Here is a 17,381-nt window from a genome sequence, read left to right as displayed (position 1 = left end):
GAGAAGGATGAGGAGAAGGGGGACAAGGACACCGGGAGGTTGGGGTTGCGGTTGCAACGTGACTCCGTGCGGGGTTTATCGTACCACGACGGAGCACGATAAAGCAGCACTACAATACCAGAACGCGACCAAGGAATATCGACTTTGCTTTTTTACGCGAAATGATATCTTAAACAGCATAAAAACACCTATTGTATCCGGTAGGCTCCAAAATAAAACTATTATTACAGACCAAACAAATAAATCATCTACTCTTCTTCTTCTTCACTCTCATCCTCCTCTATACCTTCCGCCGCATTCACAGTGAAAGTAGGAGCTTGATCAACACCAACATAACTGTCGCTCATGAGGTAAAGCGTCAACTCGTGCTCACCGGGAGTGGGCACCACATATTCCAGGCGCAGCTCTAGCTTGCGACCAATGGTAACTCGCTTGATGGCCAGCAAATTTTTAGTCTTCTCCTCGCCGACGACAAGCCACCAGTTCTCCATCTTCTGGGTAGGATAGAAGGGCGCGTGAACAACGGTGTCAACCTCATCATCCTCTTCCACTTCCCGTTCAATCTTAACCTGAAGGTAGGCGGGTTCGCCAGAGGTAACGCTCTCTGGGTCCTCGACTTCAAAGTCCAACTCAATGCTGGGATACTTGTCGTTGGTAAAAGCGGCAGCCTGTGCCAGTTGCTTGTTGTTGAGACCCAGACGCTTGACAAGAGATGCATAGTCCTTATTCTCCGAGGGGTCCATGGCATCCATGAACTCGAAGATGTCATTGATACTGCAAACATGAATATTAGTAACAGACGGTAAACAAGGACTGGTTGATACATACTTATACTCCTTGGCCACCTGGATGACCTCGGGAGAGAAGTGAGGAATCTGCTTCAGCGGGCTGTCACGATCCCACATGGCTTGAACCACCATCTGCGACAACTCCATGGCATTCATGGCGTTGATGTGACCTTCCGAGGATAGAACGTCTACACAGGCACTGAGCAGGTTGAGGACCTTGCGGATGATGTCTTCTTGATCCTTGGCAAGATCGATCGGTAGCTGCATGCGCGAAAAGTGTGCCTGGAGAAGAACGAATGCCTTGAAGTGCGGTGAATCGAAGGCAGGCTCGGACATCTTCACTGGCACACGGTCATAAACCCGGCGGAGGATGTGATCCTCGTGGCGACGCATTTGAATGGACTCGAATTCCGTAGCGGAGGTCACAATCTCCAGAATGCCCTTGAGCTTGGTGCGAGCAGAGAGAGACAGTAGGAAGGTCTGCATGGTGATGAAGGAGATGTTGTAGTAGGCGCTGATCATGGCCGCGTTCAGAGGAGATACACTGTCATCCTCCTCATCCAGGTCGATAATCTTAGCCTCGGACAACTCCTTCAGCGTGTTCTCAACGAGTTCTGACAAGAAGGTGCTAAGGCCCTCATGGCTCACGTCACTGAGACCATAGAAACTGGGGTTGGCGAGGAGGCGGCGGTAGAAGTAAGTATAAGTCATCCAGTCGACAGCATCCTGGGTCGAAGAAAGAGTCCGGGTGCTGGATTCCGTAACAAATGCGTCGTGGAGATAGACTTGCAGGTGACTCTCCACGGGCAAAGCCTCGTTGAGGAACTTCTTGTAGTATTCGCGCTTCACGGCTGGGACCATCAGAACACCACGGCCACTCTTGTCAACGCCCGGCCGAGAAGCCTTGCCGAACATCTGGAGGATTTCGCTGATGGGGTAGTCAACGTAGCGGTGCTCACGGCCATCGAAGAATTGAGTATTCATTACGATAACGAGATGAGCTGTTAGATCCAACTCCCAGCATACATCGCGAGAGGCAAGAAGAACCTGAATGGCACCGATGCTGAACAGATGCGAGACGATACGCTTATCGGTCTGGCTCAAAGCCTCGTGGTAATATCCAATACCATGAGTCAACGAAGTAGCAAGTGTCTGCTCCTGGACACGGGAAAGCAGAGGTGCGAGTTCCTCAACATCGGCGTTCAAGAATCGATCCTCATCATCATCCATCGCACATGCGGCCAGGAGATCCATAGCGGTGGACCGAGTCTGCTTGCGACTAGGTACAAAGACCAAGGCCGGCTTATCAGGTGACAATGACAAGATCGCTTGATAGGCGGGCCTGGACATAGCGACCATAAGAGAGGGGAAGTGGGGAATCGTGAAAGACTGAATGTGAAGTTCTAAAGGAATGGGGCGAGCATGAGGGCTGAAGTTGTAGATGGTATGCTTATTGGCGCCAATCCACTCGCCGATATCGCGAGCATTAGAAAGCGGCACGCTCAGACCGATGATACGCATGTCATTCTCAGTCTGCAAAGCCATATAGTGCATACGAGAAACGACTACCTCGTAGACGTAACCGCCGTAGCCGCCAAGCATGTGGAGCTCATCAGCGATAAACAGCTGCACTGTCTGTACATTCTTACGTCTCTGCCATTGGCGAGACAAGACGTCCCATTGAACGGGCGTGGCCAGAACGAGATCAGCTTGTTCCAGCAGCTTCAGATCGGCGGTAGTCTCTCCAGTAAGCTTGACAATGGTTTTACCACCTGCAAGATTACCCAGTCTCTTCTCCCAGTCAGCCAAGCGTTGATCAACCAACTCTTGGAAGGGAGCGATGTAAACAGCGCGGCCACTGTTTTCGCTGGCCCAATGGCGCAGCAAGGCCAACTCGGCGCAGACAGTTTTACCGCTTCCCGTGGGTGCACCAATGAAGACGTTGTCATCAGTGTCAAAAACGGATTTGAAGACTTGGGTCTGGATCTTGTTGAAGTGCTCCCAATCGGGGTACAGCTTCTGGTACTCCTCGCGCTTCAAGGCCTTCACCGGCGCACGTTGCATGTCCAGCAAAGGGGTGTGAGGAGGGAAGCGCTCCGGAAGGATCAACTTCTGGAACGAAACGGCAATTTTGGTTTCGGAATGCATCCAGCGGTCAGACACTAGAGAAATGAAGTAGTTTGGTGGCATTGGCTCAGTGATGGGCACAGTGAACTCAACAAGGTGCTCGTTCATCTCGGCCATGGCAAACTCGCGTCGCAGCAGGAAGCGGTCGTGGAAAAGAATCTCCTCTCCATCACAATCTTCGACCAGGATCCAGAAGTCTTGCGCAGTACCATGCACGGCATCTTCCCAAACAAAGTTAGGGGTGATGGTCAATTCAACGCGGAGCATGGAGCGAGTGATAGGTTGCACTTGGGCTTGGACGTCGAGCCGCGGGAACTTCGAGACCAAGTCGCAAACAACACGTCCCGCCTTGGGCATGCCAAGGAGCTCGCCCATGCGAGGAGGATCTAGGTCAAAATAGCTAGCCCAGGGGACGTCAATCCGCTCAGCCTTCTGGAGGATGTCTCGAGGGCAGTGTGGAAATTGACGCAGCGGAGACATGGTCGGCCACATGCGCTTCTCTGCCATCTTGCACAGATCGAGAGCAGTCTTGGCAACAGAAGACCAACCCTTCTTCAGGCAAATTTCAAAAAGAGCACGGATGATACGTCCAGCAGACTGGGTCACGTAGACCATGTCTGCCATCAGTGCAAGTCCATCCAGCTTGAGACGGGAGATGTAAGCCTGGAGCAAAACGTTGATCTTCGCATGAGGCTCGTCAATAGTTTCCTTGACAGGGACTGGGACTCGGCCCAGAAGCTTGCCAAGCTCCAGCTTCTCATCCTGGCGAACGGGGATATACTTGAACTCATCACTAAGAGCAAAGATGCGGAACAGCTCAATAGTGGTAATTGAAGGTTGCAGATGTTGAGCGTAGGTAAGCATCGAGTTGTGACCAATGTAATAATGCGAAGAAATCCGTCCGAGTTCGGTCGACTGAACACGACCTGTTTTCTTCTCATACTTGACCAGGCCAGCTCTCTCAAGAACGGTAGCAGCAGAGTGAATGAGATCAACTCGCTTCTGCTCCAAAGCATCATCATTTTCATAGTCGGCGCCAACACTGTAAAGGCCGGGGGAGCGGAGCATCCGAACGTAGAGGTAGGTGTAGCCCAGCCATTCCACGCCTTCATCACGGGTGCGTACGTTGCCAAGGACAATTTCAGCATTCAAGTTGTCCGCAAGCTTGCTCACCAGCTGAGATTCGATCGGCAATTGCTGGTTCAGCAGCGAGAGGTAGTATTGGATCTCAGATTGAGAAGTAATGATAATACCTTCGCCGAAAGTGTCATATTGGGGTCGACCTGCACGTCCGAGCATCTGGAGAACATCCTGCGGACTCAACTCGACCCAGCTACCCTTCTCGGGGGAGTAGACTTGGGTTCCCTTGATAATGACCGTATGGGCTGGAAGATTAACACCCCAGGCCAGAGTCGCAGTACAGACGAGCACCTGGATACTTCCATCGGCGAAAAGAGCTTGAACCGAGTCACGATCCGCAAGACTCAACCCAGCATGGTGAATACCAAGACCATAAGGCAGAAGATCCTTCAGAGAGGCATCGTCAACGGACTCGGCTTCCTCGGACAGAATTGCACGGCTAGCAGCATCACTGCGAAGAATCTGGCCGATAGTCTCATTTTCAACTGCCTTGTCTCGGATGTACTTGGCGGTCTTAGCTGTCTCTTTTCGTGAGTGAACAAAGATAAGCATCTGGTTTCGACGTTGACCAACTTGTTCCAAGACCTTGGTGTAACAAATGTCGTTCATCGTCTTGAGTTGCTTGATGGCTTTTTTGTCGGTGACACCAATGAACTCCTGCTTAAGGGGGCAAGGACGATAGGAGCCATCGAAGTGGAACACGCCCTTCTCGGGATCCGCGCGAAGAAAGCTTGCAACATCGCGGTAATTGGGAAGTGTAGCACTGAGACCGACAATGCGCACAGGCTCGCCAGTCTGCTCGGTACGGCGGATGGTTCTGCTCACAATACTCTCGATGACAGGACCACGCTCATCGTGGAGCAAGTGAATCTCATCAATCACCACAAGACGAACAAGGTTAGTGTAGCTTGTCTCAGATGCTTTTCTCGTGATGACATCGAACTTCTCGGGTGTGGTGACAATGATCTGGGTATCGGCAATTTGCTGCTTGGTGAGTTGACGATCACCAGTAAGCTCGGCCACGCGGATTCCATAAGGCTCAAGGCGCTTGCCAAGGTTTCCGACCTGCTCCTGTACAAGAGCCTTCAAGGGAGAAATATAAATGATCTTGAAGTCATCCAGCATGATCTCGCCTGTCTCAGGGTTGCGGTTTTTGCCAATTTCGCGCAGGATGGTTAGCATAGCAACGTTAGTTTTTCCGGATCCTGTAGGTGCGCAGACAAGCATGTTTCCGTCATCATGGAAAGCGGTTGGGAAGCATTTGGTCTGAACGCGGTTAAGCTCCTTAGCGGATCCGAAGCCAACGCGCGCCCACTCGGGCAGCTCAGTGGCCGGAATGTTCTTCTCACCAGGCAGCTTCTTAGCCTGGGGTGGCGGCACGTGGATCTCCTCATAGCCCTTGAAAGTCCGCTTAGTTGAGCCCTGAGGAAGCTTAACGTTAGGGTTGGTCATGAGATGGTTACCCTGGTGGAAGACCAGGTTCTCGAGGTTGATCAGTCGCTTTGGCTGCAGACCACCAACAAGGCCATTCTCCCCAACGGGTTTCTCCTCTGCTTCGGGAGCTGAGGGGACATCAACATCCATCAAGTCTAACTTCATTTTCTTCTCGGGGCGATCAGCGAGGTCATCGCGGGCGGTCTTGCCCCGAATTTCGTCCAGAATAGCTCGATGTCCAGCCTCCACCATTTCGATTTCCAGAAGATTGCGCGCGTTCGTGTCTTCTGCAACCCGTCTCCAGCGAGTTACCCAGACAACCTTGTCGCGGTTGGAAACCAATTTGGCGACGAGGTCGGGGTGGTCATAGTCGAAAAGTTCCATCAAGTCGTTCTCCGCGTCACGTAAAGATTTCTCGGAACCGTCCTCTGTCTTTCCACCGAGGATCTCGAGCGCTTCTTGAGTCTTTTCTTGCTGAATGTGAGCATCATTATACACATCACCGATTTGACGCTGTAACCAGTAGGCATCGATTTCGCGGGCTGCGACACTCAACCCAGTTTCACCCTTGGTCTTATCCTCTCGGGCAAGCCCACCGTCAATGACCATTTCGTCGCCATCTTCGGGTTCTTCGGCGGCGCCCTCGTAGATGTCAGGTCGATCTTGGTCGTCCGCCTCATCTTCATCGGAATCCTCGTCACGGATTTCGTCCACGGTGCCCGTACGCTCGTCGTCCTCATCTTCCTCATCGAAGACAACAGCGACACCTTGGCGCTCATCAAGTTCAGCGCCTTCTTCGTCCAAGCCGCCTTCCATATCTTCGTCTTCATCCTGGGCATCGTAATCTGTAATTTTCTTGCCCAGATTGACCAACTCATTGAACTCCTTCGGGTTCATTGAGCTGCCCAGAAGATCGTCAATCTCCTTCTTCTTATCGAAATCCTTCATTTCTTCGTCCTTGAGCAACTCCAACACGGCATCGGCCGCGCTGCGGACAACTTCGTGCGGGACATCGCCCAGGTTGGTTCCGGTGATCGTAAGAATAAGGTCATAAGTGGCTCGCGTAGCTGGTGTTCGTGGGCGATATTTCAAGCCTTCGACAAGGGCATCCGCAGCGGAAAGAATACCCTGGCCTCGTAGTTGTGCCGGCTGGCCGCGCTGGCGTTTCTTCTGTTCCCGCATAAGCACGTCTTCGCCTTCGTGGATTGCGCCCCGCTCGAGGTCGGACGGCCCAACGGCCTTCTTTTTCGATTTCGGCGCATCGTCGCGGGCAATTCGCGAGCCCATCTCTCGGATTCCGATGCGACCTGCGAGAGACTCCGGGTCTCCGGTGGCCTCGTCATTGACGCGGCTGATGAATCGACGGTCCGCCTGGAGAACCAGGTTGGACATCGCCGAGTACTTATACTGCGAGATATTTTGATCCGCCATCTTGCTGGTTAAACGGCTGTATCAAAGTAAAAAGGATCAAAAGAAACAAAAAAAGAGAGTCGCGACTCTGATCGGCTTGATGCGCCGAACTCAGTAGTCGACCACGCCGCACAGAGTGGTATGTCAGCGATTGGAAGAATTCAAAAGATCTCACAAACCTGGCTCATCCTCCTGCCGCAAGCGAGTTGACTTGATGGGGGAGAAATGGAGGCCAGGGTTGATGAGAGGATTGGGGTCTGTAGGGAGAACAGCTCGGGAAGATTTCAGTGGCGAAGGCGGAAGAGAGGGGAGCTTTGTAGTTCTGCCGCTTCTTCTCCGTACTGGCGGGCTCGAAGACAACAACGTCACAAGAACGATGCGCCTCAGTGGTCGGTCTCTGTGCCAATTTAAATCTCGCCCTTATCTTGCTGTTTCGATCTCACTCGTCTTGTCATACCATTGTCCAGTCCATCGAACTATTTGTCATCATGCACAGCGTACCCCCATACGCGCTCGCGTGCCAAGCGCGGTCCCACACGCCGGATTACAGAGAGGCGCGAAAACGAAAGCCACCGTCAAACTAAAGGACCTTCCTCAGGGCGTTTTAAAGCTGGAGACATATAACGATGGAGTGGACGATGCGCCCCAGTATCCGACGGTGGTGCAAGGCCATCGAAACAATATGCAGAAATTCAAGAACTGTGTCATTCTTACCAGAGTGGGAGGCTTCTACGAAGTAGGCACCGCGTAATAGTCGAGAGTCTTCCACCACACAGAAGCTGATCACTTGTTTCTAGCTGTATTTTGAGCAGGCCGAAGAACTTGCGTCACTTCTTAGTTTGAAGCTTGCAACCAAAAAGACCAGTGCCGGCCCAGTGCCCATGGCTGGCTTCCCCTTTTCCAGCTCGATCGATTTCTCAAGATCCTCGTCCAGGATCTAAACAAGTACGTGGCTATCAGTGAGGAGTTTGCAATTGAAGCAGAGGGCAAGGCAAAGTCCACAGGACTTATGTTTGATCGAAAGGTGGCCCGGATTGTTACGCCCGGTACATTGATTGATGAAAAATTCATTGACCCGTCGGAGAATAACTTCTTACTGGCTATTTACCTGGATGTTTCTTCTCTGAAAGAGCAGTCGCGACAACATGTTCATGTCCAATCAGGCCAGCATGTGCTATCCTCGGTGCCTCAGCGAGTAGGACTATCGTGGTTGGACTTGTCGACGGGGGACTTCTATACCCAGCTTACCACCACGCAAATGCTCGCATCTGCCATTGCACGGATTGGTGCTCGAGAAATTCTTGTGGATCAGAATTTCCGCGATTTGATCGGACAAGAGTTGCAACAGCTAGTTGGACACGAGCATCGTTTGGTCACATTCTTCAAATTCCCTGAAGCGTATGCACCTCTAGCCCAGTGGGGCCCGATGCTGGAGGCTCCTATTCCTGATGAAGTGCATTCGTCATTTACGGAGGAGGAAGTTGCTGCCGGATACAGCTTACTCGAATATATTCGCGTGCAGCTGCAGAGAACGGACCTCAAGCTCCAACCCCCGCGTCGAAGGCACCTCGACGAGTCCATGAACATTGACCGCAATAGCTTGAGAGGGCTGGAAATTCTAGAGACGGCAAGAGACGGATTCGGAAAGGGAAGCTTGCTTCATGCTGTGCGTAGAACCAGCACGAAGAGTGGAGCTCGCCTTCTCCGCGATCGATTGAGTATGTCTTAGCGCCTTCTCATCTCCGAGCTCATCGCTTTTTTTGCGTTTTATATCTCTATTTTATTTACTAACATGTATGCTATAGCATCTCCTTCCACGTCTCTCCACATCATCAACGAAAGGCTCGACCTGGTGTCAGTGTTTCTGGAGAACGAAGACCTTCGAGACGGCATCATTGACCTACTTAAACGCAGCTATGATGCCCAACGTTTAGTTCAGAAGTTTGCCCTCGGAAAGGGCGACGCCGATGACCTGATCTGTCTCTCACGAGCCATCGAAGCGTCAAAAGGCGTCAAACAAGTTCTATCTGACTATGAGAGACCTCTCTGTTCCTCCACAAAAGCAGCCACGGGAGCGAAGAAAAGCCTTTACGCTATGATATCCCGGCTCCATCTTGATGGGCCTATGGCCCTTGCAGAGCGAATATTCGCCGCTATTGACGAAGAGGGCCTCCTCCAACAACAACGTATTGAAGACAGTACCGCCGCCGAAGCTGCCCGTTTAGCACAAGAGGTGACCCTCAGTGAAGGGACATCCAGTGAGCTCGAGTCCTTACCTAAAAAGGTGCGGTCCACCAGGACGAGTGAGCGCACCGCGGTGGTGGACTCGGAATCGGGTCCTGTTGAGACTTGGATCATGAGACGCAATGCTAGCGAGATCCTCAACATTCTCCATGGCGATCTCGAGCGTCTCGTGGACGAAAAGGCTCGATTGACCCAGCGCCTCCGGGACTATGTCGGCTCCTCGACGCTGACCTTGAAATGGACTCCGGGCCTGGGCCACATCTGCCACGTCAAAGGCGCCAAGGTCACACAGACCTCTCTTGAGGAGCTGGGAGTGACCCGGAACGTGTCCTCGACCAAATCCACCCGATCCTTCTACCTGCCTGCCTGGTCCGATCTTGGGCGCCGCATGGACCATGCCAAAATTCGGATCCGGCAAGAGGAGAAAGCCATCTTCGACGAGCTCCGCCGCCAGGTCCTCCTGAACCTGGTCAAGATCCGGCGCAATGCGGCCGTGATGGACGAGCTGGACGTGGCCTGTTCGTTCGCGATCCTGGCCCGGGAGCAGCGCCTGGTGCGGCCGATTGTGAACACCGGCACGGTGCACAAGATCGCGGGTGGGCGCCACCCGACGGTGACGCTGGGACTGGAGGAGCAAGGGCGGTCGTTCGTGAGCAACGACTGCTTCCTGGGCGGCGAGGAGCGCATCTGGCTGATCACGGGGCCGAACATGGCGGGCAAAAGTACCTTCCTGCGGCAGAACGCGCTGATTACGATCCTCGCGCAAGTTGGGGCCTACGTACCTGCAGCATACGCCGAGATCGGCCTTGTGGACCAGATCTTCAGTCGCATCGGGGCGGCGGACGACCTGTTCCGCGACCAGTCGACGTTCATGGTGGAGATGCTGGAGACGGCAGCGATCCTGAAGCAAGCCACGGCGCGGTCGTTCGTGATCATGGACGAGGTCGGGCGGGGCACGACGCCGGAGGACGGGACGGCCGTGAGCTTTGCGTGTCTACACCACCTCCACGAGCGGACGCGGTGCCGAACGCTGTTCGCGACGCACTTCCATGCGCTGGCGGAGATGACAAGCGGATTCGCCCAGTTAGCGCGGTACTGTACCGACGTGAAGGAGACGGAGGCTGGCTCGTTCTCGTTCGTGCATCGGCTGCGCAAGGGCGTCAACCGGGAGTCGCACGCGCTCAAAGTTGCGCAGCTAGCCGGGCTGCCCCGGGAGACGCTGGATCTGGCTCGACGTGTCCGGGAGCAGATGAGGGAGACGAGCGCGGCGAGAGAAGGAGATGCTGCTTCCTGTTCCAGCGGCCGGTGAGGATGTCTGCAGGATCATCACATGGGCCCTGGTGTGGCTGACGAGTAAGTTGGTGGAATGGATGGATGGATGGATGGATGTGTATTATAGTTCTGTACAATTATATACCCTGCTCTGTTTCTCTCTTTCACACACTCTCTCTCTTTCTCTGTTTCTTTATGTTTTGTCTCTATTTCTCTCTTTTTATGTCTCCACCTCTCTTTCCCTATCGGTCCCGTTCGAAGGGGTCGATGTTGATGAAAATAAGCGTGCCCGCAACGAAGTCATCTGATGTCCCGGAGATAAGAGATCAGTGACGCCGCAAACTTCGCGCTGATACGCTGATTCGGCGGGAAGGACGACGGCGCGTTCTTAATTTTCCCGCCGTCATGGGAATTATCAACACATGATCCTAGGCGATCAGGATGCTTATCAGGGCTATGATTTGCCCCCTTCCTGATTTATGATAATTCCCGTTCGGTCCTCGCCCCGAAATCGCGAGCCCTGGTAAACTAGCCAGGCCCTCCAGAGTACTACCTAGTACTAGTATAAGGAGTAGAAGCAATAACAGTATCAGATTAGTAATAGTAGTGGTAGTAGTAGTAGTAGTAGTTGTTGTTGTTGTAGTCGTCGTAACTACTTGATAAGACGACATAATGGTGAGATAAGCAAACGCTCGGTCCCGAGTTCCGGGGAACCCGCCAATTGAGTTACGCAGCGGTCCGCGGTTATGTTTGTTTTATGCTTTATGTTTCTTGGGAATATTCCCCACCAGAGAAGTATATAGTTATCATTCCCGAGGTGGCGTCCCCGAGGGGAGGGGGGGTTGGAGGGGGTCTTGCTGTTGGATGGTAGATACGCCCTGTCCTCTGATGTTGTACGATGCACTCTACGCCTAGATGTATATAGAAAGAGAGAGCGGGCGAGCGAGCGAACGACAGAGAGCGAAAGTGTGTGGAGTAGAGGACCCCGCCCACCTCCAACAGGGCTGCAGCTCACATGTGAAACACGTAGATTAACGACTGGTCCATGCGCAGTGGGCCCACGGGATGTGGTGGCCCTCCCCAAGTCGGCATGAGAAGGGGGGGAACCCTATCGAGTTGGTGCAACGGCCAGCACACCACTAGGGTCGATGCCCAACTGGGCTGGCAAGGTGCATGGAGGATGCGAAGAGGGGAAACAGGGACGCGCGAGACGGAGGGTGTGAGAGAGCAAGAGACGAGAGAGCAACGGATGTCGTCAACGGTTGCGAGACCAAGAGGCGGTTGAAGGCCAGGATACCCTTGTGGGTCACTCTGTAGGGCTCCAGTGTACTCAGTGTACCCAGCTATACCAAGTGGCATCGACTGCGTTGACAGCATCACTTGCGCATCATGCAAACATGCTCGCTGCTTGCCATTGGATATGGAGATATCCGATGTGCCGGGGGAGGGGAAGGATCGATGCTCGGTATCAGCGGGAGGACGATCTCCGGGACAAGAAGTGACAAGACAGCAGGGAAGAGGGGGCAGGCTGGTTCGCAGCAGGCAACCGGAGAATTGGAAGGTGACATGCGGCTCTTGGGAACTGGGAAAGACGGGCCTGCTTGGGACTGTTTGGGCACAGAAGACGTGGGCGAGCATCGTCGATCGTGAATCCGCCTGTTCTATGCCCAACGCGGGTCACGGGTCGAGTCGGCGCGAACGTAGATGTTCTGAAACCCTCTAACAAAAGCATAAAAAAAAACCAAAAAAAAGAATCCTATTCGATCGCGGGAAAAATTATCGAGACAGACTAGATACGATATAAAAAGAAGGGCCGGTCCCCCTCCCACACGCTGGCCGGACTCCGTGGTCGCCATAAGATGCGCCTGCACTCCTGGCACATTCATCCGCCGTGATATTCCCCCCCCAGACTACATCGACAAGGAGGGACATCTCAATATCCACTGTTCCTTTCTTCTCGTTTTCCTCTTTCCTCTTCGGTCAGGGTCAACCCCTGTTCCATCAACCACAGGATGGATTCCACGAAAAATGCCAACGGTTCCCCTCAGGGCAAATCGTCGCCTCAAGGCGCGACAACCAACGGCAATTCCGGAGCCAGCTCTAGCAAGAGCCCGGCAAAGCCGACGAGGTAGGCATTCTTTGTTGGAGATAGCTAGCTCCATGCCAGCGAGCATGGTGTTTTCCCCTTCCTCCTCAAAACAACCCAAACAACCCAAACGAAACAGAATCAATGGACCCCTGAGCTAATGGAAAGCTTTGCGACATGATAGAACGCCCTCGAACTCATCGCAGCGAGAAGCAGATCTCCGGCATATCGGCAGTTGGGTATGTACAATACCTGTGTTCTTTTTCCTCCTCCCTCCCTCCCCCTCTCCTTCTCCATTGATCGTGCCATCATTTCGCTCAACAGCCCTGCTATCTAGGCCGACAGCCAGAATAGTCGCAGATAGCGTTGCTCCGCGCCACACCAGGGATAGCATGTCGAGGAGGGAGGGGGAGGGGGAGGTGGGGTGCAAGGGGGGAGGAAAGCAAGATGACGGCCCGGAAAGCATCATCTGGGACCCAATGAGCGGCAGAAGGATTAGAAGGAGGGGAAATGAACCCGGCCACGAATAAGAGCGTGTCCGACTATACCCGAATGGCCGAGGAGCATTGGGCTACTCCTGGTCGATGACCTATGACTTATGACGTGGAATGATTGGACATCATATTTCTGCTTGAAGCAAAGAAATTGCCACTGCGCCTTCCTAATATAGTATGAGGTAGGACATTTGTTAGAAATCAATCACAACTGATGAGGCTCCCAAGGGTGTGTAAGGGTGTATTGTCATCTTGAAGCGTTGGTAGTGGAGGCTCTTCTGATGGCCGAAGAGAAGATCCTGATAAACAGTAAACAGGCCGGATGGATAACTCCAAAGCATCAGAGGCTTCAACTAGAGAGAACAAACCGTGATATCTATATATAGGCATGAAGTCACTGAGAGATTACATTCCTTCGGCTAGCTTGATACAGCATCAATACTCCGGGGATTAAATTCGAATTTACTCCATGCGCACACTTGGCAAAGTGAAATCATTAAGGGATTCATCCACGTGTTAGATCATCTACAGAGTAGTCCTCAAGTCGTTAAAAATGAAGCACGATGAAGTTTCCTGTATTATGAATGCACCGTAATGCTGGATACAGATTCCATTTTATCTTCCCTGTTAATAAGTTGGCGCTTGGGAAATATCAGCATATTGTCGAATTATTGATGGGACCTAGATAGGGCGTATGTATGGTATGTCGGTTGAAAAGTTAATGCTCAAACGAAACATATTTACTGTCGCTCAGATCTAAAAAAGGGAAAGGAAAGAAAAAATAAAAAAAGAAACAATCAAACCTTACTGCCAAAGAAGATTGAGTACATAATCAGACCTGAATTAGAAGGAGAGTGTCTCTGACAGGAGAAGTGGGTGGAAATCCCTGCATAATAATAATTCATTTGACATCGGCTTCAGATCTTTGGTGGGAAGACTTGACCCGCGTCTAAGGGTATGATAACTGGACAGCGCTTGCCGGCGCTAGGTAGGTGTTGATCACCAGTTGGGAACAAAGCATATAAACACTGTTAAACAAATATATCTTCAATGTCAAATAGACGGATAAGCTGACTTGCAAACGGCACAACGCATGGGGCAATAAAGAGAGGATGTGATCTTGCTGACAGGGGAACCGGACCCCCTCTCCCCCATTTCTAACAAGAGCCGAACCAATAACGTATCTTAGTCGCAAATAAAATACCCTACAATATGCAGCGGCACAAAGACTACCATATTCAGGCTAGCGCCAGCTCTTTGTGCTCCAATGATATAAGAATCAACTGATCGAGAAATGAGTTAGTCACTAGTTTCCATTTCCAGGACCAAGCTGTGCCTGACATGATCTTGTCCAATCATTCCAGATGGCCTTTCCATACCAGAAAGACTAGGGACAGTCTTAACTAATGGTGGTGATGGTTGCCAAAGTTCTTGGGGACAGTGCCAGACTATAGATTGATTGATTTACGGTGGCTGGTTGCTTATGGACGGACACCAACTCTCTCCTCGAATGATAAGTAAGGTATGTAGCAGCATGAATGCGTACCGCCGAGGGCGGATCCAGTTAGAGTCCACATTAGTATTAGAAAAATGTGGTTACCTATCTTATCTTTAAATAAGTTTTTATAGCACTACTTTATAGCAGTATCAGATTCGAGGGTTACATCAACGCTCTTGTTCTGCCGTCTGGCTGTCTATCCTCCGTTAGACTTGGAGTCTATACTATCAAGCTTTAGACAACCAACCCTCAAAGTTCGATATCAGTATTATTTCAAGGAAATATTAAACTGCCGGAAAGGAATGCCACACTAGGAACACATCCTTTGCAAAGAGGGCAAGAAGTCGGAATCAGACTCATGGTTATTGAGTCCTTTGCAGCTTGGAAAATGCAGTGGCTTCAGAGCCGTCTGTGGAGGTATAGTTGGTTCCAAATATTGCTTTATGCACCGTTAATGAACCAGTGTAATTACGATATCTTGTCTTTCCAAGTCCAAGAGGGCGGAGAAATGGCCGCGAGTGGGGACTGGGGCTTCATCTCTGAGACACGGACCAGAATTGCCATGAGGGGGAAAACAGGTATATGAGACGATAGGATGAGGTGCTAGGCATTAATTCCTCCAATCGCGCAATTGGACCGCCATCCAGGTGATAGTACCAGCCGTGCCGAGAATGTTGGGCGGGGGATATCGTGCATTGGTCCCAGTGTTAGGAAATTAAAGAATGATAGAAAGATACTATAGTAGCCAGTCCTCCTTCTTCTCTTGTCTTCTCTTCCCTGTTGAATGTGACAGTTGGTTTTGTTCCCTTTTTTATTTTTATTTTGATTATTTTGATAGAACTCGGTTGGGCATGGTTTTGTGTTTAATGTCTTTTCTTTTTCTTACAATACATCTTTTCTTGGATCTATTCTCATGGGAACGCGTGTACATATCAACTAGTATCCGGCAATTGTTTTGCCGCGTTTGATTTGCGGATTTCATGTCTTGGAACGACTCTTGAATCCATCCCGGTCCCGGTCCAAGTCACCCGCGGCCGCTCGAGCGCGTCGCATTGCGGTGTTACATTCGGGGCTGCACTAGTGCCCAAACTGGGGGATATAGCGCGGGCATGGCAATCTAGAGCCTCATTTTCAGCGAGTCTTCATTAAGAGATACTTGATATAGCGTGGCATCGGCTCGTCTGTAGTGCTGCGATATCGGAACTCCACCCAGCCCGGACAGCATCTGTTAATAAAGTTGAGCGGGTGGAGACTTGCTATACCTCCCCCTTTCTTTATGGTAGTTGGTATGGGGACCAGAGATCACTCGATCGGTAGTACGGGGAACAAACCCTTTTCCAGGTTGGAAATAGTTGATATAGGGAGTGAAACGGCGATGTACTTACGCCCTCTCCCCAAGAGCTCTTTACCTTCCTCCCAGTTTGGGCTTAGTAGACGCGTAAAGTAGATAGAGGCAAACATAAGGTGCTTTTGAAGAGACGCAGAGCCTTCGTGGGATGCTTATTTGTCTTCCATTGAAAGTCATTGTTGTCGGACCCTGCCCGATTTGATCATTGAACATACATGAAAAGTTACCTGCAGTAGGACGATGGTAACGTTGACAGGGGAATCTATGACCCCAAACTGACAAGTAGAGAGAAGAGCCATTACCAGAGTGGAAGGATATTAGGAGGCTAGAGATTAGTTAGAGCGTAATATAAATGTGAGGATTGAAGTGACCGCGATGGAGTTTTGGTGCGTAGATACGAGGGTAGGACGAAGGCCCAGCGTCATAGGAAGAAGGAATGAGCTCATGAGTAATGAGGCTTTGTTTGTATTAAGAAAGGCAAGGGCAGGCGACATGAGCAACGATTTTGGAAGACAAAATCATACATGAGGATGAATATGAGAGACCCACAACTGGAAGCACGCAGGTTGTGCCTTTTCTGCCAATGATGTAGCTGATCAATGGGTATTTCTGACATTTGTAGGCTTCAAAGGCTGCTTTGTTGTAGTCGATAACATGGTGGAAGCAATTCCCACATGCGGGATATGGCGCCAGTATCAACCATTCCATGAAATGCTATGTAACAATCTAGGACGTAAGACAGATACAATAAATTCTGATATCTCATTAAGAGATAAAGAAAAATATTTGTCAGAGTGAAAATCCGAGGTGAAGGGGTGTAGGGATGAAGTTAAAAAATAAAAGAAGGGTGCAGCAAGAAAATTGCAAAGGCGTTGTCGTTGTTGATACAAAGAGAAATAGATGAAACAATGAGGATCCAATACACGGTTTTGTTTGAAACCAGATGAGAGAAATAATTTGTCATGGCATTTTGGCTCTATTATTGAAGGTAGCAATGGTAATTCGTGGCCGGTAGATTCCTAATCTATTACCGTCAAAAACACCGGGAAAGCGGGAGTCAATGTATTTTGAGCTTGATATTGAGCTTGGCCTTGATTAATAAATTTTGCAGGACAAGACACAAAGATAGGATAAGCAGTTACACAATGGCCGCTTTGACAGAGTCAACTTGTAGAGCGACCTGTCGAGAAAACTGGTAATTTTGCGGAAGACTTCATGAGCAATCCACAAATCTTGAATGAAGCTGCTCAGGCTCTTCCCCGTGCACTATGGACCGATCATTCATAACGAATGGGAGACAACAAGTGCGACCATTTCATATGGCTGTCTTCGAATGAAGCTCCCATCAGAAGCTCCATCGATATCCTGATCTCACGAGGTGCATAGCACTGTCGCTAACCGAACAGCTGGCAGGGGAGTCTTTAGAGTCCTGAGACTAATGGGAGGCAGGAAATATTTGCTGCTGAGGCTGTTGCTTGCATGGCAGCTAGCGCATGCCAGATCAATCAGCAGATTCAGATTCAGAAGAAAACATCACAAC

General features: G+C 51.0%; 2 protein-coding genes across 2 annotated transcripts; one reads left to right on the top strand and one right to left on the bottom strand.

The window, feature by feature from the left end:
- Window positions 1-248: 248 nt before the first annotated feature.
- N7462_011532 (ATP-dependent RNA helicase BRR2) lies at window positions 249-6,920 on the bottom strand (the record flags this gene model as incomplete). Its single annotated transcript, XM_057083246.1, has 1 exon — window positions 249-6,920. One exon carries the CDS (start codon window positions 6,918-6,920, stop codon window positions 249-251), a length of 6,672 nt encoding a protein of 2,223 aa, XP_056927985.1.
- A 467-nt stretch (window positions 6,921-7,387) lies between these two features.
- N7462_011531 (mismatch repair ATPase MSH1) lies at window positions 7,388-10,452 on the top strand (the record flags this gene model as incomplete). The annotated part of the gene is made up of 4 exons (XM_057083245.1): window positions 7,388-7,396; window positions 7,450-7,635; window positions 7,804-8,617; window positions 8,705-10,452. The coding sequence occupies 4 exons, from the start codon at window positions 7,388-7,390 to the stop codon at window positions 10,450-10,452; spliced, it is 2,757 nt and encodes a 918-aa protein (XP_056927984.1).
- Between the last annotated feature and the right edge of the window lie 6,929 nt (window positions 10,453-17,381).

The sequence above is a fragment of the Penicillium macrosclerotiorum genome, assembly GCF_028827735.1.
Source record: "Penicillium macrosclerotiorum strain IBT 26536 chromosome Unknown utg000012l_segment0_segment0, whole genome shotgun sequence".
NCBI classification, from domain to species: Eukaryota; Fungi; Ascomycota; class Eurotiomycetes; order Eurotiales; family Aspergillaceae; genus Penicillium; species Penicillium macrosclerotiorum.
The sequence above is the reverse complement of the archived record's forward strand: the minus strand, read 5'-3'. Positions and strand labels throughout refer to the sequence as shown.